Source organism: Felis catus, chromosome A1 (assembly GCF_018350175.1).
Source record: "Felis catus isolate Fca126 chromosome A1, F.catus_Fca126_mat1.0, whole genome shotgun sequence".
NCBI classification, from domain to species: domain Eukaryota; kingdom Metazoa; phylum Chordata; class Mammalia; order Carnivora; family Felidae; genus Felis; species Felis catus.
Genome location: NC_058368.1, coordinates 187,950,370 through 187,976,216, shown reverse-complemented (window position 1 = coordinate 187,976,216; position 25,847 = coordinate 187,950,370). Strand labels below are relative to the sequence as shown.

General features: G+C 45.8%; 1 protein-coding gene across 1 annotated transcript in view; it reads left to right on the top strand.

Moving 5' to 3' along the window:
• Positions 1-25,645, top strand: part of ADRA1B (adrenoceptor alpha 1B) — a 51,716-nt gene extending 26,071 nt beyond the window's left edge. Inside the window, exon 2 of the mRNA XM_023260079.2 lies at positions 25,002-25,645. Coding sequence (XP_023115847.1) covers positions 25,002-25,609 — 608 coding nt within the window. The 3' untranslated portion in view covers positions 25,610-25,645. The remainder of the gene's footprint in view (positions 1-25,001) is intronic.
• The last annotated feature ends 202 nt before the right edge of the window (positions 25,646-25,847 follow it).

The following is a 25,847-nucleotide window of genomic DNA, read 5'->3' as shown; positions in this document are numbered from 1 at the left end:
CATTTTTTCCAGGGGAGGGCACTGGCAATCTGCTTTCTCTCTAGCCACCATGTCCTGGCCTGAGTGTCATGCCCCTGTGTTTTCATTTCTTACATATCTGGCCATAGGCAGGGTCCTGCAGGCTGCTCATTCTTTCAGACACAAATTCCATCTGCCCTGTCTCTTGAAGGATGATCAAAGTAGCACAAGGGCTCTATTAATCAGTCCATAATTGTACAACACACCGAGAATCACTCACGGCCAAAGAAACATCAGAATAATGTTGGGAAAGCTGGTCTATCAACATACCATATTACAATTTTGCCAGTGCCCCAATAAAAGATGATTGTTTGCTCACGATAAATAAATCAGAGGCCTCTAGTGAGTATAAGATTCACAAAGCTTTGCAATTAGCACCCAGGGAGCACAGCCACCATTTGTACGACATGCCAAGCACTGTGCTACATGTCTCCCATACATTGTCTCCTATAATCTTTACAACAACCCCAGGAATGGGAGGAGAGGCTTATTAGTAACCTAATTTTACAGACGTGGAGATTGAAGTTCAGAGATTGAGAGGCTTATAAAGATCACACAGCCAGATTCTATCAAGTACCTACTCTGTGTCAGGCACTTTTAAGCATTGTAGATATAAATTTTTTTTAATGTTTATTTATTTTTTGAGAGAGAGGGAGACAGAGCATGAGCAGGGGAGCAACAGAGAGAGGGAGACACAGAATCCAAAGCAGGCCCCAGGCTCCAAACTCTCAGCACAGAGCCCAATGTGGGACTCAAACTCACTAACCACGAGATCATGACCTGACCCCAGTCAGACGTTAAGCAATGTAGCTGTAAAAGTGAACCAGACAAGAAGGTCCCCACCTTCATGAAGCTCCAAAGTACACACTTCAGGGGTGTACGTGGGCAAATAGAACATATATAAATGAACCATATGATATCGAGTCATTGTAAGTACCACAGAGGGAATAAAATGAGGGGGTGTGCTAGAGAGGGACAGGGCAGTGACGATCACAAGAAAGCCTGAGAACATTGAGAGGGAGGGCTGCTGAAGGCCGTGGATGGAAAGCTGAGTGACGACAAGGAGCCAGCCCTGCAGGGACCCGGGGCGGGGGGAGGGGGGGGCGGGGGGGGCGCGTTTCAGGCAGAAGGGACAAGAGATGCAGAGGACCTGATGTAAAAATGTGCTTAGCATGGCTGAGCAGAAACAATGGAAGCCAGAACGCTGGGATGAAGAGAGAGAAGAGGAGAGAGGTGACAGGTGACACCTGAAAGAAAGATAGCACGGACATTTCACAAGGCCCTGTAGGTCATGATAAAGAGCTCAGAGTTCTCACTATGTGCAACAGAAAGTCACGAAAGGGTTTTGGAAAGGGAAATAATATAATCAGGTTTATGTTTTTTAAAGATTTCTGTGGATAAACAGAAAATGCATTGTAGAGGCTCAAGAATGGCTGTGGGGAGCCCACTGGGGAGGCTGTCGCAGCGGTCAAGGAGAGAGAGGTGAAAGCCGCTTGGGACTGTGCTCTGTTCTTACATGTAAAAACCTAGACTATCTAGAAACAAGTGTCATCCAGAATTTCTAGACAATTCTCCATCGTCCGCAATACATTGACTTGAGACATCTTTAGGCCTCGTGTGCCAAGGGCGTGCCACTTACTTTTCTTTTAATTTTTGTAGCCAAGTGTGATGTGACGTGCACACGGTAAAGACCGGTCAAAAGGGCAACACCCTATCCGCTTTCACAAAGTGACCGCATGCCTGTAAGCAGCACCCAAGACAAGAAAGAAAAGATAATTCACACCCGGAAGCTCCCCGCAAGCCCCCTTCCAGTCAGTCGCTGCCAATCCAAGTGTGTTTTGCCAGAATGACATTTTATACATCAATTTTCTCAGCCTTGCTTAACCAACGACCCCTTTTTCTAAACTGAAAGTCACATGCCCTCTACAGCTGGAAATTCATATACCATCAGCCAAGATTTGCACCTTGTATTTTGTGTTGTGTGTTATGAAAACAACAGGGTTTCACACACAAAAAATTATAGTGTAATATTGAATATGCTTTTTTCGAATTTGACGTAAATTCCCAATCCCACATTCTGTTAATCCCCCTCTTAAGAATCACTTAGTTCAAATTCTGGAAAGACTGCAAGTTGCCTTGGGGCGCCTGGGTGGCTCAGTCGGTTAAGCATCGACTTTGGCTCAGGTCATGATCTCATGGTTCATGGGTTCGAGCCCCGCATTGGGCTCTGTGCTGTCAGCTCGGAGCCTGGAGCCTGCTTCGGATTCTGTGTCTCTCTCTCTCTCGGCCTCCCCACCCCCCCCCCCCCTCACACTCTGTCTCTCTCTGTCTCAAAAATAAATAAAAAACATTAATTAAAAAAATTTTTTTTAAAGGACTGCAAGTTGCCTTGTCAAAAAGAACAGTCTGGACATCCAGGAGCACAGACAGTAGACCTAGGATATAGAATGAAGACATGATTTCAGGGCTGTGTTCAGGGGATGAGACACCGACAGAGAACTAATATTTACTGATTTTACTCATTTTGTCTCTGGCACTGAGCGAGGTATTTCAATGTGTTATCTTATTTAACTTTCGCACCCCTTTGAGGACGGGATCATTGTCTCCATTGTATGAATAAGAAAATCAAGGCTTAGAAAAGTAAAACAATTGGCCCAAGTTCTCAGGGCTTGTAAGTGACAAGAGCTGGGCTTGGAACCAGTTCCTTCTGTTCCTGTATTCCACACTCATTTTACTCGACCCCGGCAGCTTGTCTCTTGCTTTTCTTCCTTTGATCTGTACGAAATAAATTGAAAATGCTGGTCTCAACACTCGGTTGCTGCAATAAGCCTCATTTCTTCTAATGATTTCCTTTTTCCATTCCTTTTTAATACATTGACTTTCAAATTAACAGTGAAGCTATTCGTAAATGAAATGGGAACCCTGGCTATTACTTTGCTTCTTTCCAGAAAGCAAGGGCTCTTTAAGCCTGATCAAGTTTAATGCTTGCTGTAAATCCAGGAAAGAAATGAATGAGCATAATGTAAATCGCCCAGCCCAGAGTCTGCCCACGCAAAGGACATGGGAGCCACACAGCGTCACCATATCATCCATTATTGAATAAGGGAGCCAACAATTAGCAAAGCAATCTAGATTAACCATGTTAACATCTCTGGGAGAGCGATTCATGTTCTCTGGCTTTCTGGAAGCTCTCCCAAGCTCAAGCTGTCCCTGAGTTCCTAGGCTTTGCGTCATGAAGGGAATTGATCTGATCAATTTACATTGCTGCTGCCTAATTAGTAAGCATGGCCACACTTGCCCATCAGTTTCACAGAGATTAAACTTGGGACCCTGACTGCAGACTAATTTTCGTAGCTGAAAGTCACTGTACCTTTCATCTTCAATCCATACCAAGTTCCCGAGAGTTAATCATAACAGGACTTGAGCCCAGAGCCAGAGGCAGGTTTTCAAAGTCCAGAGAGCTGGGCCTATGGGCTGCTGCACGACAAGGCAGGTTGCTTGGAGAAAGATGCTAGGGTTAGGAACCCCTGCTTTCCTGCTTGCACCAAGGGTCCTCCTTCACAAAGCATGCTCACCCCCACCCTGTCGTGTGAGTTGCCCCTACCTCAAGAAGGAAAGAAGGTACAACTTTCATTTCAGACAGGAAGAAAGGAACCTTCACGCATATGGTTCCTCAAGGTCACAGAGTTCCTCAACTCAGATTGGTCATCCTTTTTTTAAAGGTAACTTTTATGGGGGTGCCTGGGTGGCTCAGTCGGTTGAGCGTCTGACTTCAGCTCAGGTCATGATCTCATGGTCTGTGAGTTTGAGACCCGTGTCAGGCTCTGTGCTGACAGCTCAGAGCCTGGAGCCTGCTTCGGATTCTGTGTCTTCTTCTCTCTCTGCCCATCCCCTGCTTATGCTCTGTCTCTCTCTGTCTCTCAAAAATAAATAAATAGATGAAAAAAAATTTTTTTTAAAAGGTAACTTTTATTGAGGTTAGTTTTGTCTTTATCACAAGAAGTTATAATGCTTGTTGGAGAAAAGTTAGAAAACATAAAAAAACAAAAAGTCAATAAAAGCCACCCTGCAGGGGCTCCTGGGTGGCTCAGTGGGCTAAGCATCTGACTTTTAATTTCAGCTCAGGTCATGATCTCACGGTTCGTGGGTTCAAGCCCCACATCAGGCTCGGTGCTGGTGGCATGGAGCCTGCTTCAGGTTCTCTCTCCCCTTCTCTCTCTCTCTCTGCTCCCCCCACCCTCTCTCTCTCTCTCTCTCCCTCTCTCTCTCTCTCAAAAATAAATAAAAACATTAAACATTTTTTTAAAAAGCCACCCTTCAAACATAATCATTGAAATATGTAATGCAATGAGTACTGGGTGTTGTATGGAAACCAATTTGACAATAAATTATATTTAATATTAAAAAAGAAATATTTAATGCATATTTATTCAGCCACTTTTCTACAGGATGGCATATTACATACTATTTTGTAACCTCCTTTGTTTTTTCACATATTATGAACATTTTTACAATGATATTCACTATCTTTAATAGTCGAGTTGTATGGGTCATGAAACTAGTCACGTTGGATATTTGGGGTTGTCTCTAATTTTCAGTTATGATAAATAATGTGACAATAAAATCCTGCATCCAAATAATAATCACTGACATTTATTGTGTCTCAGGCATCGTACTAAGGGTTTTACGTGCATTATGATCTAGATGGATACATAACATTACCTCCATTTTACAGATGAGGAAACTGAGGCCTAGAGAGGTTAAGTAACTTGCCGACAGTGACATAGATAATGACCCCAGAGCCAGCCCCCTTACCTTCTAGAATTGTAATTTCAGGGTAACCAAATACATAAAATTACAAGGTCTCTGAGTCCTAGGACCCAATTGCCCTCCGGCAAGCATATCCCAGTTAACACTCCCACCATCGGGGTCTGAATTCCCATCCACTTGCATCATCACCAATGCAGGGCACCATTAACCTTTACTGTTCATTAGAGAAATGAAGCCTAGACTTCCCTCTTCGAAGCATGCATGCCACCTAATTCCTGATCGATTTTCTTTAAATCAATGGTTCTTACCCTGTTTTGGGCACATGGAACCCTTTGAGTATCTGACAGAATCTATGAAGCAGCTACACAGAAAATGCCCCTGTGCTCATCAAATAACCACCGATTTTACAGGGATGCGCAGACACAGGTAAGCAGTGCTCTGCTTGCTAGAGGCTTGATGCATCAGCAGCACTGAAACTAAAACTAACCACAGCACGAATAGACCCAGTCAAATGCTGGCTTGGCCAGATTGTTCTTTTTAGCAATCCCGCAGAATACAGAACCAGATCAGAAGAGGCGGAAATAAAATGCCCGGGCACTACGATGGTGCATTTGACATGTCGGGGCGGGGGCAGGTAGGGAGGTCAAGACTCTCTCCTGAGGTCACGCTGTTCTCCGCCAAAGCAGCAAGACCTCAGAGCAGGTGGACGGGCCAGCACCGGGCTGCTTTCACCACACACTTCAGCAGCCTCCAAACAATAAAGGAGGGATCATCCTGCCAAATGCGCTTCTTCACACGCTGGTGTTTTTCATGCTCTCCCCTCACATCCTGCCCTCCGTGGTTTGGAAAGCTTCGTCCCAGATCAGTCAAACCTCCACCAACCCTACCCACCCGCTCCTGTCACAGGCAGTGGATTAGGACAAGAGGGGAGGGGACATGAACGCCCGGGCCTCACCCATCCATCTGCTGTGAATGCCACTTTGCCAGGCAGATTTTTCTAGGAGCCCTCCTTGGCCTGAGCACGTGTTTCTGGAAGTAATGGGACCGTTTTTCACAATGATCCATTGAAGTTCAGTGACGTATTCAGACTTGGAAAGGGAACATCCGGTCCCAGCCTGCAGGGAAGGAACTGGACAGAGGAATTAGCACCCTTAAGTGAATTGCCCTTTTGGGTGACCCGGTGGAAAATTTAGCTGCATCTGGATGGACAGGTGGGACTGCCAGACCACAGAGAATGCAGGCAGCTCCTCGAGCTGACACCTGAACTGCCCCAGGATTGCCACCCAGCCACAGCCGGCTTTGGGGTCTCATTTTGCACAAGACCACCACATCTTTGTCAGAAATACGTGACAGAAAAGGGGGCTGTTCTGCCCTTTATGGCCTTGGCTTCATTCCATCTTTTGGTCTCTATTTATTTATTTTTTTTCCTCCTATGAAAATGTTGCCCTATTCTCTCCCTTTGGCTCCTAGCGTTGACCCTTCTTTTTAAAAAAAAAAAATTTTTTTTCAACGTTTTTTATTTTATTTTTGGGACAGAGAGAGACAGAGCATGAACGGGAGAGGTGCAGAGAGAGAGGGAGACACAGAATCGGAAACAGGCTCCAGGCTCCGAGCCATCAGCCCAGAGCCTGACGCGGGGCTCGAACTCCCGGACCGCGAGATCGTGACCTGGGTGAAGTCGGACGCTTAACCGACTGCGCCACCCAGGTGCCCCCCCAAAAAAAAATTTTAATGTTTATTTATTTTCGACAGAGAGAGAGACAGAGCATGAGCAGGGGAGGGGCAGAGAGAGAGGGAGACACAGAATCTGAAGCAGGCTCCAAGCTCTGAGCTGTCAGCACAGAGCCCGACGTGGGGCTCGAACTCAACAGACCGCGAGATCACGACCTGAGCCGATGTCAGATGCTCAACCGACTGAGCCACCCAGGCGCCCCTGGCATTGCTCCTTCTGCAGATGATAGAAGAGTCTATGGTTTAAACACCCCTTTTCCCCCCACCTTCTCAGGTCCCTGGGACTTACTTTTTACAAAGCCAGGAAATGACAGAAGGATGACTTTTCAATTCTAAATAATCACAGTTCCTCCCGGATTTGGCAGAGAAGATGAGTCATCTGAAAACTAGTATATTCACACCCAAACATGGGTCTTCTGCCCCCCCCACACACACACGCACCCATACCCCACGCTCCCCTGTGGAATCTGCTCCACTTTTTCTTTCAGTCCTTGGATTTTTGGTGGCTTGCCTCACAAAGTCCAAACAGCAGACGAGGGGAAAGCAAGAACTCGTGGGTTGTAATAAAACTCTACTGTCTAATAGCTCTGTGACTCTGAGCAAGTTACTTCTCTTCCAAGCCTCAGTTTCAACACCTGTAAAATGGAGACAATCACTGTATGTCCCACACTGAATCGTTTGGGTATTGAATGAAATAATGCACATCAGGGGATAGATACAGAGCTTGCGACCTACAAGCTCTCAGTAGGTGGCACCTGCCATTGTCATTGTTGTGGTTAAATTCAGATCACCACCACCTTCTGTGTTTTCTTTGGAACCATTGTAAAGACTGAGTCCATTTCTAACCATCGTGAGAGTCAGCATGCATTTTCTACCTTCCTTGTGATCAGGACACTGTGTAGGAAGTCAGGCCTCCTCTCAAATAGTTACAAGCTCTCTAAAACACACTTGCTCTGTTGCCATTAAAACCTCACTGCACCCTTCCCACAAAGTATATATATATATATATACTCCCCTGTCCTCCCAGCTCCTGTCTCCTCAAAACACACGAGGAAGGAATCGTTTTGCAGGAAAGTTCCCTGAAAGCAGCGAAGTCAAATAACACCTCCTTCCCAAACTATCACCCACCCACATCTCTCTGTCCCTACGTGTAACCAGCACCTCCTGGTTTTCTTCCAGGCACCTTCACACCGAATGTTCCAGGGAAATAACAAGTCTCCAGTTTGTGGGAATCCGCGCTGAGGTAGCAGAGAGATCAGTTGCTCTGGTGTCAGGCCTGGAACTGAATCCTGTCTCCACCGCTCTGTAATCTTGAGCAATTTCCTCAGTCACTCTAAGCCATAGTTTTTTTATCCATAAAATGGGCATAGTAATTGTATTCACCTCATAGGCTTGTGGGGACTGAATAAAATAATCGTTGGAATTGCCTTGCTTCCCCAGTCAGTGCTAATCTCCTGGATTAAATTCTCAACTGGTTCCAGGCACTTGGGAAGTGTTCAGTAAAGACCTGCTACAAAGTGGAGCAAAGCAGGGGCAATCATCTAAAAACCTACATCAAACCCAACGGAGCATTTATTTACATGGGAAGAGATGGAAGACATCGGATTTCTGAAAATCTAGAATTTCTGTGAGGAAAGGAACTGTCTTTGGGAAAATGTCTTAATTAGAGCCGAAGGTGGAAAGTGAAACCCATCTCCCCAGTCACCGTCCCCAACTGAACCCTCCCCGCTGAGGCCAGAGCAACCGGAAGAGAGAAGAGAAATGCTCAATGCTCGCCTTAAACAAGAAAGAAAGAAAAGAAAAAGCAAAGAATTTGGAACTCTTGGAGTAACCTGGGAGGAGAGGGGCTGAGACAGGAGGGGCCAAGGAGGGGAGCGGGGAGCCCAGCATTAAGCAGGGCTTCAAATGCTTGGTGTGTTGGTATGGGTGATTTTCGTTTTGTGGGATCATTGCCTTAAGGTGGTATATGCAGAACGGGCTGTCAAAGGGAATGGAGCCCAAGAAGCAGGAGAGGAATGAATGAAATTAGTCCCCTGTTCCACTCTAGGAACCCAGAGACTTTAGGGGAGGATTTTGGACTTTCCAAGGTTAAGGAAAAGGGACACTCAAAATAATCCCCCCTAGCTTTCAAAGGGCAGTAAGACTCCCAGCTGACATCTGGGCTACACAAATATAAACAGCACAGGCAGTAGATATTAAATCCACCCAGTCCTGTCTTCATAGCAATTCACAGAAGACATTCTCATGTGGCCTCACTAAACCCAGCCAGCTCTCTGTCCTCCAGGTACTTCTACCTGTAAATTTCCTAGCAGTAAGGAGCCTTTGAGCCCTGAGAAAGGGCTGGAATTTCAGGGTCATTGTGTGGTGTGCCCGTGAACCTAGATCAGGAAGCAAGATAAAGCCCCATTTTGCTAAAATCTGGAGTGGCAGGCCTTCAGCAGCAAAGACTAATCATTTTATTATACTATATTAATGAGACCAATGATGTGCCTGGCTCCCACAATACACAACGGCAGGAGAGGGTTCTGACAAGAAGACAGGACAGCCCTACAGACAGTGGAGTAGCATCATCACCCGCTCTGTGATTGAGAAGCTCTGAAGGCCGCAGGACCCTGCAGGGAGGAGAATGTCCCAGACCAGACCGTACAAGTGGAAAAGAGACACAGCGCTATCCATGGGTCCCAGTCCAACCTGACCCTGCAAAACCAGTTTGGAAAGAGGGAAAAGTTTTGATCACCACCAGCCAAAGGACAGAACAGAGAGATGAGTCAGAGAGAGGAAGGCAGGGAAGTCAGCAGACAGCTGCCGAGGGAAGGGATGAAAGGCATCGCACAAGGCCTAATGGCCTGAGTGGCCCACTTCCCCATCTGATTCCCCAAGGCCAGTAATTGTCCCTGCTCTCTCATGGAGCCTTTCATCCCAACACACCAAGCCTCTCCGCCAAGCGGCAGGTTCACATGTGCCTCAGAAAGAAGGATCAAGTGTGCACGGCCTGTTTGTTCTGGGCTCAAAGACACTCTGGCTGCAGGTATATATTTGTACCTTCTCCCCCAATTTTCATTCCACCTCTAAAACCAAGTGAACACAAAGCTTAGAATCTGAGAAGGAGGGGGTTAGCTAATGCAACCCCCTCATTTCATACTTAAAGAAATGGGAGCCCAGAAAGGTGATGGTCTGGCCTAAAGGTCTGCCAGCTACTTGCCCTCTGTTGGCTCTTTTTCTCCTATAGGCTAAACCTCTCTCTCTCTCTCTCTCTCTCTCTCTCTCTCTCTCTCCCTCCCTCTCTCTCCTCTTTCCCTCTCAATTTCTCTTACTTTCTCTCTTTCATTACAAAAGCAATGTTTGTTCATTGCAAAAATAATTTTAAATACACAGTGAAAGTCTTCCCATAAACCCATCCTTCAGAAATATAACCACTAAGAACAATTTGGTATGTATTCACCCAGATTGTTTTTTCTGTGAGCATGCTAATACACACTCACCACACACACACACACACACACACACACACACCGTTTCTTTATTAAAAATCAGATCAGATCATAGAGGTACCTAGCTGGCTCAGTTAATTAACTGTTAATTAATTGACTTTGGCTCAGGTCATGATCTCATGGTTCGTGAGTTTGAGCCCCACATCAGACTCTGTGCTGACAGTGCAGAGCCTGCTTGGGATTCTCTCTCTCTCCCTTTCTCTCTGCCCCTCCCCCACTCACTCAAGCTCTCTCCAAAATAAAATAAAGTAAACTTAAAAAAAAAAAAAATCAGACCGGGGTGCCTGGGTGGCTCAGTAGGTTTAGCGTCCAACTTGGGCTCAGGTTATGATCTCACACTTCGTGAGTTCAAGCCCCGCATCGGGCTCTGTGCTGACAGTTCAGAGCCTGGAGCCTGCTTCAGATTCTGCGTCTCCCTCTCTCTCTGCCCTTCCCTGGCTTGCGCTCGTTCGCGCTGTCTCTCTCTTTCTCTCTCAAAAATAAACATAATTTTTTAATTTTATTTAAAAAATCAGACCATAGTAGACACTGTCTCCTGAAATTTGATTTTTTTTTCTAGTTAATTCTGTCATGGATATCATTCCTTGTAGACGTAGCTTATCATTTTAACAATGTATGATTTTTCATTGTGTGATGATACATGGCTCATTCCCCAACCCCTATTGTTAGAAATTTAGATAATTTCCAATCTGGGGGAACTTTACCACAGTTCTTTATACTTTTATTTTTCCTCCCTTTTAAGAGTTCTTCTGTAGGATAAATTCCTGGACGTTGGAGTACTTAGTTCAAAAGCTATGCTCATTTTAGTTTTATTAGATAATGCCAAGTTTCCACCCCAAGTCTACACTCTCACCCACAATATACAAAAATGTCTGCTTGCCCACACCTTTGCCAAATTGAGCATAAGCAATATCTTAAATTTATTCCAAACTAATAGACCTGAAATATTTTGCTGCTGTTTAATTTACATTATTTATTTTGTGAAGGAGTTTTACTATGTTTTCGTTAATTCACTGGCTGTCTGCTGTACTTATTCTTGTTATTTGCTTATCTGTAACGATTTGCTTTGTTTTCTATTGAGTTGTTTTTTTCATGATTGATTTGAAAGAGAGGGTTAGAAATATTATTCCTTTTACTGCTATTTGAATTACAAATATTTCTCTCAGTTCTTCCCTTGGCTTTGTTCTCAAAGTTTGCAACCTTATAGAAATGTCTAGGCAGACTCATCAATGCTTTTCTTTGCAGATCCTGGATTTCTGTCATCCTTAAAAAGTTCTTTCTTATTTCAAAATAATAAAAATATTTACTTGCATCTTCTAATATTTTAATACTTTTTATACTTAAAATCTTGGATCTAGCCGGGTTTATTTTGATGTAAGGATCTAGCTTTATTTGTCTCTAACTAGCTAGCCTGGTATCCCAATGCTGCCTATATAAGCATCTCTTCTTTCCCATAAACATTGAAATGGCATATAAAATTCTCATGGACACTCGGCTCCTTTTCCAAACTATATCATTGCATTGATCTATCTGCCTTTTCTTGCACTTCCTGCCCTAGGATTTCTTAAATTACTATGGTTTTATGATAGGTTTTAATATCTGTAGGAGTGGGTTTACCCATCATCCCAATACCATCGTTCTTTATTTATTTCAAGTGACCTGGCTATTTTTGCATGGTTATTCTTACACATTCCATATGCTTCTATATATTTGGATCATTTAATACCCCCCAAAACAAGCAAGCAAACAAAAAACCATCCTGTCGGCATTTTAATGAAGTTGTCTTCAATTTACAGATTAATTTGGGGAGAACTGAAGTTATCATCAAAAGAGATTTCCTGTACTAAAGCAAGCTATGTCTCCCCATTTATACATGTCTCCTTTATATGCCCCTTTATAAAGCTTTATGGCTTCCTTCATATAGATCCCCTAACACTCAGTTTCTAAAAGTGCTCTTCAGGGAAATTGCTCTTTCCAGCGAGGTCAAAGCATGGATCACATTCAGTCTGACATCAAAGATGGCTTCTTAAGTGCTGTGGAAACCACACCACCCCATCTGCTCTCAACTCCGGGCCTAAACCAGGAGGTAGCTTCCCTTCTGGAAGATGTAATGTGCCAATCAATTAATCAGTGGGTAAGCCCTGTACTAGAAGTATAGGACACAGACCCCATCTTCAAGGAGCTTTGGCTCTGCCTAAGGAGACAAGAGGCACATCCCTTAAGAATGGCATTCTGTACTAACCTATATGTTGTAGACTCTGTTCTAATGGGAAGTAAACAGGAGGCCTGGAGCAGTCAGGGAAGATTCCAGGAAGGAGATGGGAACTCAACTGGGTATTGGCATGTGGTTACCATTTAAATAAAGAAAAGGAAGGAAGCAAGGTATAAGCAAGGGAATCACCCTATAATCACTTACTCAGCACTTGCTATAAATCTGAAACTGGCCTAAGCATATGAAGAGGAGATTATGTGCCCAACAAATGTCTTTACACATTCACTATAAGCAAGCTCAGCGTTAGGTGCTAGAGAAACCAAGATGAGAAGGATTGACCCTCGCCTCAAGAATCTTGTAAATAAGGGAGACAGACTCTCAGCTAAGTCCAACAACTGTTATGATAGAAATCTGTGGAGTGAAAAGCAAACACTCTTAATCTAGTGATTGTGCACCTCCTGGGTACTCATGGATGGGATTCAGTGGGCCTGTGAGCCCCTCAAATTATATGGTGCTAAGTTACCTGCGTAACCAGCATCGGCAGGTGACACACCACCTGGGTAGAGTGACACAAAACTCTTGGTTTCTAGATCCTGGAGTCTTAATGGCTAAATAAAATATACATAAAGACACCATTACACTAACAAGCAAACAATTCTAGACTTCCCCCACCCCAGAAGTGTAAGTGTTCTAAGAGTCCAGAGGCAATACTGTCTTGTGGAAACAGCCCAGCTTTGGGACCAGGCAGATTTGGGTTTGAATCCCAGCTCTAGCATTTAATGGCTGTGGTGACACTGGGTGTGTGCTGTACCCTCAGAGACTTGATTTCCACGTCTGTAATTGAGAATTGAAAATTAGAGAACCCACCTCTCCCTCCCACCTATTGTGAGGGTGAAATGAGGTAAGGTGTACAGGTCTCCTGGATCTTAGCAGGTCTTCATGGACTGCTCATTCCCTCCGCTTGCTTTCACACTTCTAAGGAAGCCATGCAGTGGGAGGCTGTGGTTGTGTGTCGGAGGATTCTGAGGGAGGTTTGGAAAGGATGGAGAGGAGAGGGGGACAGTGAAAGGCATCTCAGACCAGTGGACAGTGTGAATAAGGGGAAAGAAGCCAGAAAAGTGAAGTCATGTTGTGAAGATTCAGTCCATTGCAGCCCACTTGAGAAGGTCTTAAATTCCAGCCTAAGCAGTTTGAACTTTATCCTGTAAACCATAGGAGTCACTGGAAGGTTTGGGGCAAGACTGTCAACCCCATGGTGAGGTGGCTCTTAGCCCAGCCTCTACTCATCCATAAATCCCAAGATACCTAGGAAAACAATTTTAAAAATAAAATTGTAACAGGAGCTAAGGCAACACTTTCCACCTCGGGATCTTGTTAAAAGCGGATTCTGACTCACTGGCTCACCGAGGTTCTGCATTTCTAACATGAACCCAGGTGATATGGATGCTGTTTATCCATAAACCTCATTTTGAGTAGTCAGGGCTAACACATTTCAGTTTTCCTGTAACACATGTTGGCTGAGTGCCTGTCGTGTGTCAGGCACAGTTCTAGGCCTTGGGGGAAAAGAAAAAATCAGACATGAACTCTCTTTTCTAGAAGCTCACAGTCTAATCAGAGGAGACGAGTAATTCAAGGTAGGAAGTGATAAATGCCACATTTTAGGTTCAGAGAAAGTGCTTTGACAAATCGGCAAAGAGAGAGATTGTTCCTAGTTGAGGGAGAAATTGCCTGGTGCTTAAGGAACTGAATAGAAGCTTCTTTTTTTTATTATTATTAAACAATTTGAGTAAGAACCCAGACTTCAAGGTTGGATTTTAATCCTTACCAGACACATGATTTTGTTAATCTCTTAAACCTCAGTTGCTTCATCTGTAAAATAAATGAGATACAGTAACAGCAGGGCTGCTGGAGGATTGCACCAAGTGTTTGTAAACATAGTACCTAATAACTGGTTCTTAGGTTACTGTAAATGGGGGCTCTGGTGACTATCATTGTTCTCATCATTTGCTTTAAAAGTTAACATGTCTAGTGGCCCCGAAGATACCGTATTTGTTGGACAATTTCATGAACTCATTCCAGGGTTAAGTGTCCAGTAAAAATGGAAAAACCTCAAAGGGAATTTCCACATCCAAGGAAGCCTCCTTTATAAAATTGGTGCTGAAAGAATTAGCAACTATTTCAAATGTTTCAAGTTTTTATTGAGCCAAACTGTTTCAGCTGGGGAGACGCAGCTTGGCCATAGGTGTAGCTAAAAGCTCCTAAAAAGAGCCATGTTGAAAAGGAGTTCCACTCTATTTACAAGCTGATCAAAATGGTTTTACCACCCACTGGCTCCCCTGAGGTCATCCGCTTGTCTGATGCTCACTGTGAAATAAGTCAAATCAAACCTCTAATCCTCGAGTCTCAGAATGTCAGTGCCCTGGGGGATGTTACAAGCCACCTGGCCCCTGGTAGACCCGATACATGCTACATTATGTCCCCATGCCCTGGGGCAATCTCCGAGGCTGCCGGTTGGTCATTCCTCCAACCACTGTTTAATGATGCCTACGGATGTAGGAATACATACAAAATTAAAAGGGCCCCTTTTCTGCTCTGCAGTAAGGGAATAAGGGCAGGGCATCCACAGGTATACCAGGAACTAACAGAGGAGGCTGCTGGGCTCAACAACAAAAGATGTCATTTCATACTTCTTTCTTCCTATTACCTGTGGGGGGGCCTTGGGCAAGTGCCTCCTCCACCTGGACCTCCAGTTCTTCATCTGCAAAGTAGGGATAATCCCACTTTGCTCATAGGCTATTACAGGAATTAAATGAAATAGAGCAAGCAAAGTTGGCTGACACGTAATAAGGACCCAATAAACACAGTGTCTTTTGGTTTACTTCTTATTTTTAAAATAATATTCACTGGCTTTTTCCCAATTACAAAAGTAATTCATGTTTATGGAGCAAATTTTTGGAAAACACCAAAAAACACACAGAGGGAAAATTCACCCGTGAGTCTACCAACAAAGGGTAAAAACTGTTGAGGTCTCCTTCCCTGTATAGCCTTCAGTCCTTTATCCACATTCACATGCATCTTTTGTTTCCCCATTTGCTGTACTGGTGGTGACTGACAGCTTCTGTGAGAGGCAGCCTGGGTTCAAATTCTAATTCTATCACCCACTAGCTCTGAGACATCCAGCAATTTACCTTCCGTTCTCCTGAGCGTAGTAATCACGGCCTCCAGGCGGGGCGCATGCAGGTTGGCCACCGTCACCAGGGAGTGCTGCAGACTACCCTGTGGAATGGCGCCCCCTAGCGCTGCGCCCGGCACAGTCAGGCCGAGCTGCTTTCGGAACAGAGCCGGTTGAAGGCAAGGGAAGGTCAAAGCATTTACCCAGTGATTGGCGCAGAGTTAAGAGCTTGTCAAACGGTAGATACTCTTCTACAAACGCACCCCGTGGTTTTGAAGACTGGAGGTTCCCAGAGGGTTGAGACCTTGTGTTCACTGTTCAGTTTTGTTGAATGGCACTTTAAGGACCACTGGGACCACATCCAGCCAAGAAATGCTTCTCCCTGAGCTGATCCCGTTCAGCCTTAGCTTTTGATCCTTACACTTCACAACCCTTCGACGTGGCCCTTGTAGTGTGGCTGGGCTCACTGCACCGTCTGCTTGCCGCTCTGCCCCTCCCCCTCAGGTTCCAGCTCCTACCCTCCCCACCTGGGTGGAAGTGTTCAGAAGTGTTGTCCCATTGGATCTGCTTAAAAGGCCTCAGTGGGAGGCCACCAAGAGGCTTTAGAGTAGAGCCGCAGGGTTTCCCAGGGCGGCTCTTAGACTGCTGCTCAAATTAACTATGGATTTGAGTTGGTGTGCAAGACAGCTTGGCAGGACAGCTAGAGATGGCCCAGGAAACTCTGAATCACATACTCATTCAGTCCATCATGGAGCAAATTTTAGTTAGCACCTACCATGTGCCCGGCGCTGGGTTCTCCCATGAGAAAGTTGTTCCTTCAATCCTTTAGATTCCTCAAAGGGGAATTCCTCTCAGTTTAGCAAGTAGTTAATACCCCACAACCCCCGCCAATCTCCCTTTTTGAAAAAGAGGGCATGCCTCAGGCCCACCACTGTCTGGAGCGATCCAGAGATACTAATATCATTTTCCTTTCATCTTCTGTTCCCCTACCATGACATTTTCTTTGTAACAGATTTGAAAATAATGATAAAAAGCTTCCTAAGAAAGTTTAAGTTGAGACAACAAAAGTGAGTTGATCTAGAGAAAAGCATTAAGCAGCCGGTGGTCCAGGCAATCGAGTAACTGATGCTTGGGAGCCCTAGACTTGGGATGGTGAGCCTTAACCTTTTCATGGCTGCTGACGCCTTCAAGCCCATGATGACAGCTATGGGTCCTCCCCCAGAACAATGTGTACAATTTCCGGATGTTCGAGAACCACGTGGCGTCCACCCTTGGGCCTGCAATGGAAAGAGCAGTAGGGTGGGCGGTCCCACATCAGCACGGTAGATCCTGTCCTCTCTGTCACCCTCCCCATCTTTGCATGCTGGTACTGGCAGTAACCACAGCATCGGCATTGGCAATGGCAGTTGTGTTTGAAGCAGTCGGAACAGCTGTACTTACTGGGTACTCTCAACACGCCAGGCACTTGCCAAGCCTAAGTTCATCTCCTCCGCACAGAAAAGAACTATCACCATCCCCGTTTTCCAGGAAACTGGGCCTCGCCGAGCTCAAGGAGCTCAGCTGGGAAGCCAGAGTCAGCACCTGAACCCAGATCTACCTATGTCTGCACCAGTCCTTAACGCCTGACCTCCACGGCCTCCACAAATGTTTGTTGAATCAAATGAATGACACTTGAGCAGGTCCTGGCAGTCATTCTGCTCGTCACCAGCTGAGTGACCTTGAACAAGTCACTCACCCTCTCTGAGCCTCCGCGAAGGAAGGTTTCCTGGCCCTGTCAGGCCGTGATCATGATGGTAAGATGCAGGGCAAGGCGCACCACACTATTTCATGAGCAAGAGAAGGGGAGCCAGGCTCGGAGGCACGTCCCACAAGCTGGTGGCCACGTCGTAGAGACTGGCACCACCCTGACCTGAAGCAGAAAGAGCAGGCTTCCAGAAACCCACATCTCCTGTTGATATTCCCTTTCCCTCTCCTCATGGCTTTTTTGGCCCCCAAGGTCTGTTTGGATATCCTGGTCCTGATCCTTTTTTAAGCCAACGAGGCTCAGCGCCTTCCCTATTACAACTTCTTGGCTGTAACAGGGCCCGCCTGGGTAGCAAACAAGACCCCTCAGCCCTGTAGCTTCTGTGCAGCTGGGGGGAGGGGAGGAGGGAGCAGCAGAAATATGCTTGGAATCCGAGAGACCGCCGTCCAGTCTTTGACCCACACTGCCCCTCGGTGGTAAGTCCAGAGAAGAGGGCACATCCCAGCAAGGCTGAGCAGGGCTTCCAACCCCAGCTTCAAGAAGACTCTGAATTTTAAGGCTGGAGAGAACCCAAATGAAACCACTCCCCGAAAGGAGGGAAACTGAGGTTCAGAAAAGGAAAGCAGCCTACTCAGAATGAAATATCTAGTTACCAAACACTGGTCCCACACATAGACTTTCTGTAATTAGATTTCCAGTCCAATCAGTGATTGACAGGAATAAGAATTATTTGGTTAATTAGCATTCATGCAAAGTCGACTGGGTGGCAGGTTCCTGGTACCCTGAGTGCTAAAAAGGACTTGACATGTTTTATCTTCTTAGTTCTCAAAATAACCCAGAGGCATGGCACTATTATTAGCCCCATTTTACTGATGAGAAAACTGAGGCTTAGGGACAGTGTGAAACTTGCCCAAGGTCACGTGGCTGCTGGGAAGACAGCCTGGATTCTATTCTAAGGAGTCCAATTCTAATAAGGAAAGGGACTCTGTCAGAAGCCACTGAAGCTTTGCTCAGGGTGGGCATGCGATCTACGGTCTTCACGGGGCCAAAATAAAACAGAATGCAAAGGAAACAAGAGGGCAAAGTCATTATTCAGCTTTCAGACAAGCAAAGATTAAAACCTGACCAAACCCAGAGTTGCAGAGATGTAAAGAAACTATCACAATCATATACAGCCAACAGGAAGGTAAATTGGTACAATTAGTTCAGAAGGCAATCTGGCTAGCTTTCAGCACTTAAATGTGGCACTGAGTCAGTGATTCCTCGTGTAGGAGTTTATCCCACAGAAACACTCAAACATGGAAAAAGCAAAATGCATGAGGCTTTTCATTACTACAGTCTGTAACAGACAAAACTTGGAAATCACTACTTGACTATCATTAGAAAAGAGTTAAGCCTGGAGAAAGTTAAACTACTATATATCCAGATGGTAGGATATAATGTCCCGACATGGGGAAATGTCTTAAATATTTTCTAAGTGAAGAAAGAAATTGGGGGAAAGATATGTGTATAACTCCCATTAAAAAAAAAAAAAACAATTGAAAAGGATAAAAATAAAAAATAAAACTGTGTGCTCTGGTCCCCTCTACCTGAATGGAGAAGAATTTTCACTTTATAATATGTAGATTTTTTTTTTTTTTTTTGGTAATGTAATTTTTAAAAAATCAGCATGGATCACTTTTTCATTTTACGTAAGTGAGGTTCTTCTAATAGACTATTTTTAGAGCAGTTTTAGGTTCACACCCAAATTGACAACAAGGTATTGAGATTTCCCATACACCTCCTGCCCCCCCACATGCACAGGCTCTGCAATTATCAACATCCCCTACCAGAAGGGTACATGCGTTACAATGGATGAGCTTACATTGGCACAACATTTTCACCGAAAGTCCATAGTTTACATTAGGGTTCACTCTTGGTGTTATACATTCTATGGATTTGGACAAATGTATAATGACATGTATCCACCATCATAATGTCATACAGAATAGTTTCACTGCCTTAAAAAGCCTCTGTGCTCCCTCTTTTTTTTTTTTTCTTTGTAATAAAAATACACAAATCTGGAGAGGAAAAGAAAAGAAATGAAGAGGTGGTTCTTGCCCAGAAGGAATTTCTTTTAAGATTATTTATTTATTTTGAGAGGGCGGGGGAGGGAGGGGCAGAGATAGAAGGAGAGAGAGAATCCAAGCAGGCTTGGTGCTATCAGCCTGGAGCCCAGTGCGGAGCTCGATCTTACAAACCCTGAGATCATGACCTGAGCTGAAATCAAGAGTCAGATGCTTAACCTATTGAGCCACTCAGGTGCCCCTTGGCAGAAGGAATTTAAAGTCTGGGTGTGGCCGAGGACTCAGTCAGCCCTGGAATGGCTTAACAACATTAGCAGGCAAACCATAACAGAATAAGATGTGATTGTATACCTTCTGTGGGGTACAGAATAAAGAAGTCAATCTGAGTTGGGTGAGGTTCATCAGGGAAGAGTTCTTGGAGGAGGCTCATGCCTGTGCCAGGATATAAAGTATTTTTGGAAAATGACCACTATGTATTATTTTCAAGGTGCCAGACCCTATGTCTAGTATTTTACAGGGATATTTTCATGTATTCAGAATATGGAACAGATACTGTCCCCAATTTATGGATGAGAATATTGAGTCTAAGAGGGCCAATTAACTTTTCTAATGTCAAACAGCCAGTACACACAAAAAAAGGGGTTCAAAACCAGGTCTGTGTGATCCCAAGCCCTGTGCTCAAGCCACAGAATCACACTGCCTAAATCAGCAGAAGGGTGGTGAAAGGCAGCCAAAGAATGGAAGGCAAAGAATGATCTTCTTCTCAGAGGAACAAGGGGTTCAGGGAGTCCAAACTCACAATGTGGCTGTAAATAAGTGCAGTGAAAAAAGTCAGCAGCATCCCCTTACTTTTGGCTGAACACTTCTCAGAGCCATAGTCCTTGAAGAGTACTTTGTAAGAAAATAAAGGCAGAGATCCAGCCCATCATTGTCCTTGATACAAGGCTTCCAATACGATGGATGTGAAGAAGCACCAGACAGAAATGCCACTTGGGTGTAGGGGGACAGAGTGACATTTATGCCTCTATCACAATGCCATGTGTGTTGTGTTGCAATGACCCGTTAACACATCTCTCTCCCCACATGCCTGTGGGCTGCCATGGGGCAGAGACCACACCCCAATTCATCTCTGTATCCCCCTCACCTTGGCCTCATGCCAACATCAGCAGGAGCTCAGTATTTGTGGAATGAGTGAATGAGCAAACAAATGAACAGGTGTATACACATGTAAATAGCAGGCACTATCATATGTTGATGTCCTGATGTATACAATAGGACCAACAATAGTACCTTCATCAAGGGATTATTGTGATAATTAAACGGGCTAATGGTATAAAGAGTTTAGCACAAGGCCTATACAGAGCACACACACAATGCAAACAGTGGGTCTGAGGAATATTAGCCATTAGCCTTACTGTTGTTCCGTGTATCCTTTAAAACAGCCAGTCCCTAAGGATGTGTCCCCATTAAGCCATTTATTGCCTATTTTACTATCATCTTCAATGGGGCTCACAAGCAAAGCTATGAGTATGTTTTCAGCACGCGTTCTCTCCAGCTCTTCATCCTCCTTACCTTTGCCATGACTGTCTATGCGTCCGCAGCCTCTATCCCAGGCCCTAAGTGTCCTCATTAAGACCGCGTGCCTACATGAAAAGATGCTCAATGTCACTTCTCATCAGGGAAATACAAATCAAAACCACACTCAGATATCACCTCATGCCAGTCAGAGTGGCTAAAATGAACAAATCAGGAGATTATAGATGCTGGCGAGGATGTGGAGAAACAGGAACCCTCTTGCACTGTTGGTGGGAATGCAAACTGCTGCAGCTGCTCTGGAAAACAGTGTGGAGGTTCCTCAAAAGATTAAAAATACACCTACCCTATGACCCAGCAATAGCACTGCTAGGAATTTACCCAAGGGATACAGAAGTGCTGATGCACTTGTACCCCAATGTTTATAGCAGCACTTTCAACAATAGCCAAATTATGGAAAGAGCCTAAATGTCCATCAACTGATGAATAGATAAAGAAATTGTGGTTTATATACACAATGGAGTACTACGTGGCAATGAGAAAGAATGAAATATGGCCTTTTGTAGCAACGTGGATGGAACTGGAGAGTGTGATGCTAAGTGAAATAAGTCATACAGGGAAAAAACGGATACCATGTGTTTTCACTCCTATGTGGATCCTGAGAAACTTAACAGAAGACCATGTCAGGGAGGGGAAGAAAAAAAAAAAAAAAGGTTAGAGAGGGAGGGAGCCAAAACATAAGAGACTCTTAAAAACTGAGAACAAACTGAGGGTTGATGGGGGGTGGGAGGGAGGGGAGGGTGGGTGATGGGTATTGAGGAGGGTACCTGTTGGGATGAGCACTGGGTGTTGTATGGAAACCAATGTGAGAATAAATTTCATATTAAAAAAAAAAAAGACCACATGCCTACACGTACACACGCTCATCAGCATTTATCCTCTAGGGTAACGCGCAAGGCTTCCAAGCTTTTCTAGGTTTCCCTCTCTCCAAAATCTATTCTCCAGTTTCCCACATTGTCAAGACCAGTGCCTATCCCCTTCAGACTCAGTGACAGAAACAAGGCCTTCCCCGGGGACAAAGACAACTCATTCCATGATGGATACTAGCTGTTCACATGCCATGTATTTGGATTTCAGCTGGGGTCTTCCATACAGTGTCTTAGTCCAAAGGAGTATGTGGGATGGTGGGGTGTAAATCTAATGGTGCTGGCCTTGTCACATATCAGATCACGAGGTGGCGCCCTCTTCTGCCTCATCTGAAGCGAACGCAGAATGTAGCCCACTCCCACATTTCCCCCTGAGTTGAGAAAAGAATCAGTGTAGTGGGGTGCCTGGCTGGCTCAGTCAGTAGAGCACGCGGCTCTTGATCTCAGGGTCATGAGTTTGAGCCCACGTTGGGCATGGAGATTACATCAATAAATAAACTTTTAAAAAAAGAAGAAGAATCAGTGTACCTTGTACATATAATTAGCACTTACATCAAGGACAGCTGGGTAGATTAGTTGGTAGAGCATCCGGACTCTTGATTTCGGGGCTCAGATAACGATCTCATGGATTGAGGGCCAAGTCAGCCTCTGTGCTGACAGTGCAGAGACTGGGATTGCCTCTCTCTCTCTCTCTCTCTCTCCCTCTCCCCCCCCCCCCCCCACTCTCTCTTTGTCTCTCTCTCTCTCTAAAAATAAAGAAATAAACTTTTTAGGGGCACCTGGGTAGCTCAGCAAGTTAAGCATCTGACTCTTGATTTCTGCTCAGGTCATAATCTCATGGTTTTGGGAGTTCAAGCCCCGCATCGGGCTCTGCACTGACAGTGGGGAGCCTCCTTGGGATTCTCTCTCCCTCTCTGCCTCTCGTGCTATCTCTGTCTCTCTCAAAATAAACAAATAAACTTTACAAAATAGAGCACTTACACCTGGATACAGATAACCCTCTTTCTAAATGTAAACCTTTGCCTGGCTTAGCCCTGCACCAGGAGCCCAGCCATCTCCCCACCCTTGCCCACCACCACTACCGTCCTTGGTTTGCTAAGCAGAAAACTAGGAGGCTCCCTATAACAATAGGCAAACCTCAAAGAATCAAAAAGGAGAAGTGCTACAAGGGGGAAGCTCAAGTGTAGCCCAAAATCAAAGGATTTCTATCCTGTGGCTTCTATGCCACTGCCCCTTGGCACTTTCGGCCACTCTCTGGGACTCAGTGTTTCCATCTGCAAAAGAGGAGCTTGGATTTGTGATTGCTAAGACACCCCCCACCCCCATTCAGATATTCTAGGAGTGTGTGCTCTTCATTCGCCAAATGGAATCAAAGTTGATCCAGAAGACCAGGCCCTTGGGAAGCTCACAGTTTAAACAGAGGAGATAGGACAGGAATATGAAAGTCACTGCACCACCAACTTAGTGGCAGGGTTAGGGAACATAGTTTGAAATAACAAAATGTCCTGTAAAGTATAATTGCATATATCAAAACATTTAAAGATACATATACAACAGAGAAAAAAATCTGAAGGTATGTGCACCAAATGTAATTTCTCTGCATTGCAGGGTTATGTGTGCTTTTACAATATTCTTTCTTTTTTTCTTTTTTCTTTTTGTATTTTCTCATTTTTCCACCAAGGGTATTATTAATCACCTTTAAAAAAACATATTTTGTACTCAAACAGACTTAGTTTGAATCCCAACTATACTACAAACATGCTGTGTAACCTGGGGCAAGTCATTTACCCTCTCCAAGTCTTAGCTGCCTTGCATTTAAAATGGAAATTGTTTTTAACTTAATATGCCATAAAATGTTTTTGGACCTCAAATTCGAGGGATGAGTTAATCATGTTTCTCCATCATAGCACCTCATTGTAAGGCCTCTCTCTTATTTCATTGATTTATTTCCTTTTATTCCCATTTCCCTCTGCCTACCCCCTTAGGCAACCATTTTGTGTTTGACATTTTTTGAAAGTGTTTTTGCAAAATGCGTGTGGTGGTTTGGTGTGTTACTTAAATAGTATTATGCTGTAAATCTCAATTCTGTTTCCTACTTTGTTCCTAAAGAGCGATGTTTTTAAGCCTTTGCACATTGCTATATGGACATGCCATTTTTAGGGCCTTATCTACCTGCTGCATAATCTCTGTGCTGGGCTTCTACCCCAGGCTACCTTTCCATAATTCTCAGTGAGGAACACCTATGTTCTCTCCAGCTGTCTATCACCATAAGCAACACTGCTCTCAGCATTCTTATAGGTGTCCCCTTGTGGACCTGTGTGAAAAGTCTTTGAGATCTACACCTTACAGCAGAACCGCCAGGTTAAGAGGTATGTGTATATACTTGATGAGACCAAGGGGTGCCAGAATCTTCTCCAGTATAGCTTCACAGCCTGTGCTCCCCACCAGCCAGGCAGAAGGCTCCCCATGTCCCCACACCCCTGCCCACACTTGGCACTCTCTAGTTCCCTGATTTTTGCCACCCTAACAGATACCTTATATCTCTTTGTGGTTTTCATTACTATTCATCCTACTCCCTAACATTTTGAGTACCCTGGCATACGTTAGCCCTCAGGTTTCCCCACTTTGTAAATTGCCTGTTCACTTGCTTAGCCCACATTTCTACTGGGAATGCTCTTTTTCCTGTTGGTTTGCAGGAGTTCCTTATATATTCTAAATACCGAGATGGCTTGACTGTCTTAGACATTATAAATACCTTCTCCCACCCTTGCCTTGCAGTTCATCTTTCTGAAGTGTTAAGTCATTTTCCTTTCAGCCCTAGATCAAAAAGATCGTTCCTTTACTTTGTCTTTTGAAGTTTTACCTTTCACATTTAGGTCTTTAACACCTCTCGTATTTGCCATGGAAATCAATCGGCGTCAGCTTCAATGCCTCCTGTAGGGCAAAACAATATAGTTAAAGCGCCGAGCACAATACCCCAAGAGCTGTGCAGTTGCGTGTGGTGATTATTATCACTGGAATACAAAGTGGTAAGCGCTGCCCTGGGATATCTAGAGAAATGGAAGGTTGGGTGCTGGTCAGCTAAACCAGGAAAGATTTTAGGGAGTTTCGGTGCTGGTTAGCTCAACCAGCCCCCCAAAAAGAATGTCGGATTCGCTCACTTGGAGAAGGGAGAGGCGAGCGCTCCAGGCAGCGAAAGGTGGCCTGGGCAAAGCCCTGGCTGCGGGAGCGCTTCCCGGGCGCGGCGTTTAGGCGGAGCCCTCGGAGGAGAGGACCTGACTACTCACAAACTGCTGTCTGTCTTTCTGCCCGTGCCCACCCCACCCCTTCCCCTGCAGGCTCCCTGTTCTCCACCCTGAAGCCCCCCGACGCCGTGTTCAAGGTGGTGTTCTGGCTGGGCTACTTCAACAGCTGCCTCAACCCCATCATCTACCCGTGCTCCAGCAAGGAGTTCAAGCGCGCCTTCGTGCGCATCCTCGGGTGCCAGTGCCGCGGCCGCCGCCGCCGCCGCCGCCGCCGTCGCCTGGGCGGCTGCGCCTACACCTACCGGCCGTGGACGCGCGGCGGCTCGCTGGAGCGCTCGCAGTCGCGCAAGGACTCGCTGGACGACAGCGGCAGCTGCCTGAGCGGCAGCCAGCGGACCCTGCCCTCGGCCTCGCCGAGCCCCGGCTACCTGGGCCGCGGCGCGCCGCCGCCCGTCGAGCTGTGCGCCTTCCCCGAGTGGAAGGCGCCCGGCGCGCTCCTGAGCCTGCCGGCGCCCGAGCCCCCCGGCCGCCGCGGCCGCCACGATTCGGGCCCGCTCTTCACCTTCAAGCTCCTGTCGGAGCCCGAGAGCCCCGGGACCGACGGCGGCGCCAGCAACGGCGGCTGCGAGGCGGCGACCGACGTGGCTAACGGGCAGCCGGGCTTCAAAACCAACATGCCCCTGGCGCCCGGGCAGTTCTAGAGCCCCCGGGGGGGGGGGTTGGTGGGGAGGAAACCATCGTGGGGGGAGGGCGGGCGGAGGGGGGGGAGGGGCGTCGGCGCCCGGAGGCGCGGGCCCCGGGGGAACCGGGGGGAGGGGGGCGGGGAGAGGGGCAGCTGCTTTTCTGGCAGGGGCATGGGTGCCAGGTACAGCGCGGAGAGCTGGGCCGAGCATGCTGAGAGCCTGGGGGACCCGACGCCGGCCGGGATTTCCGTCTCTC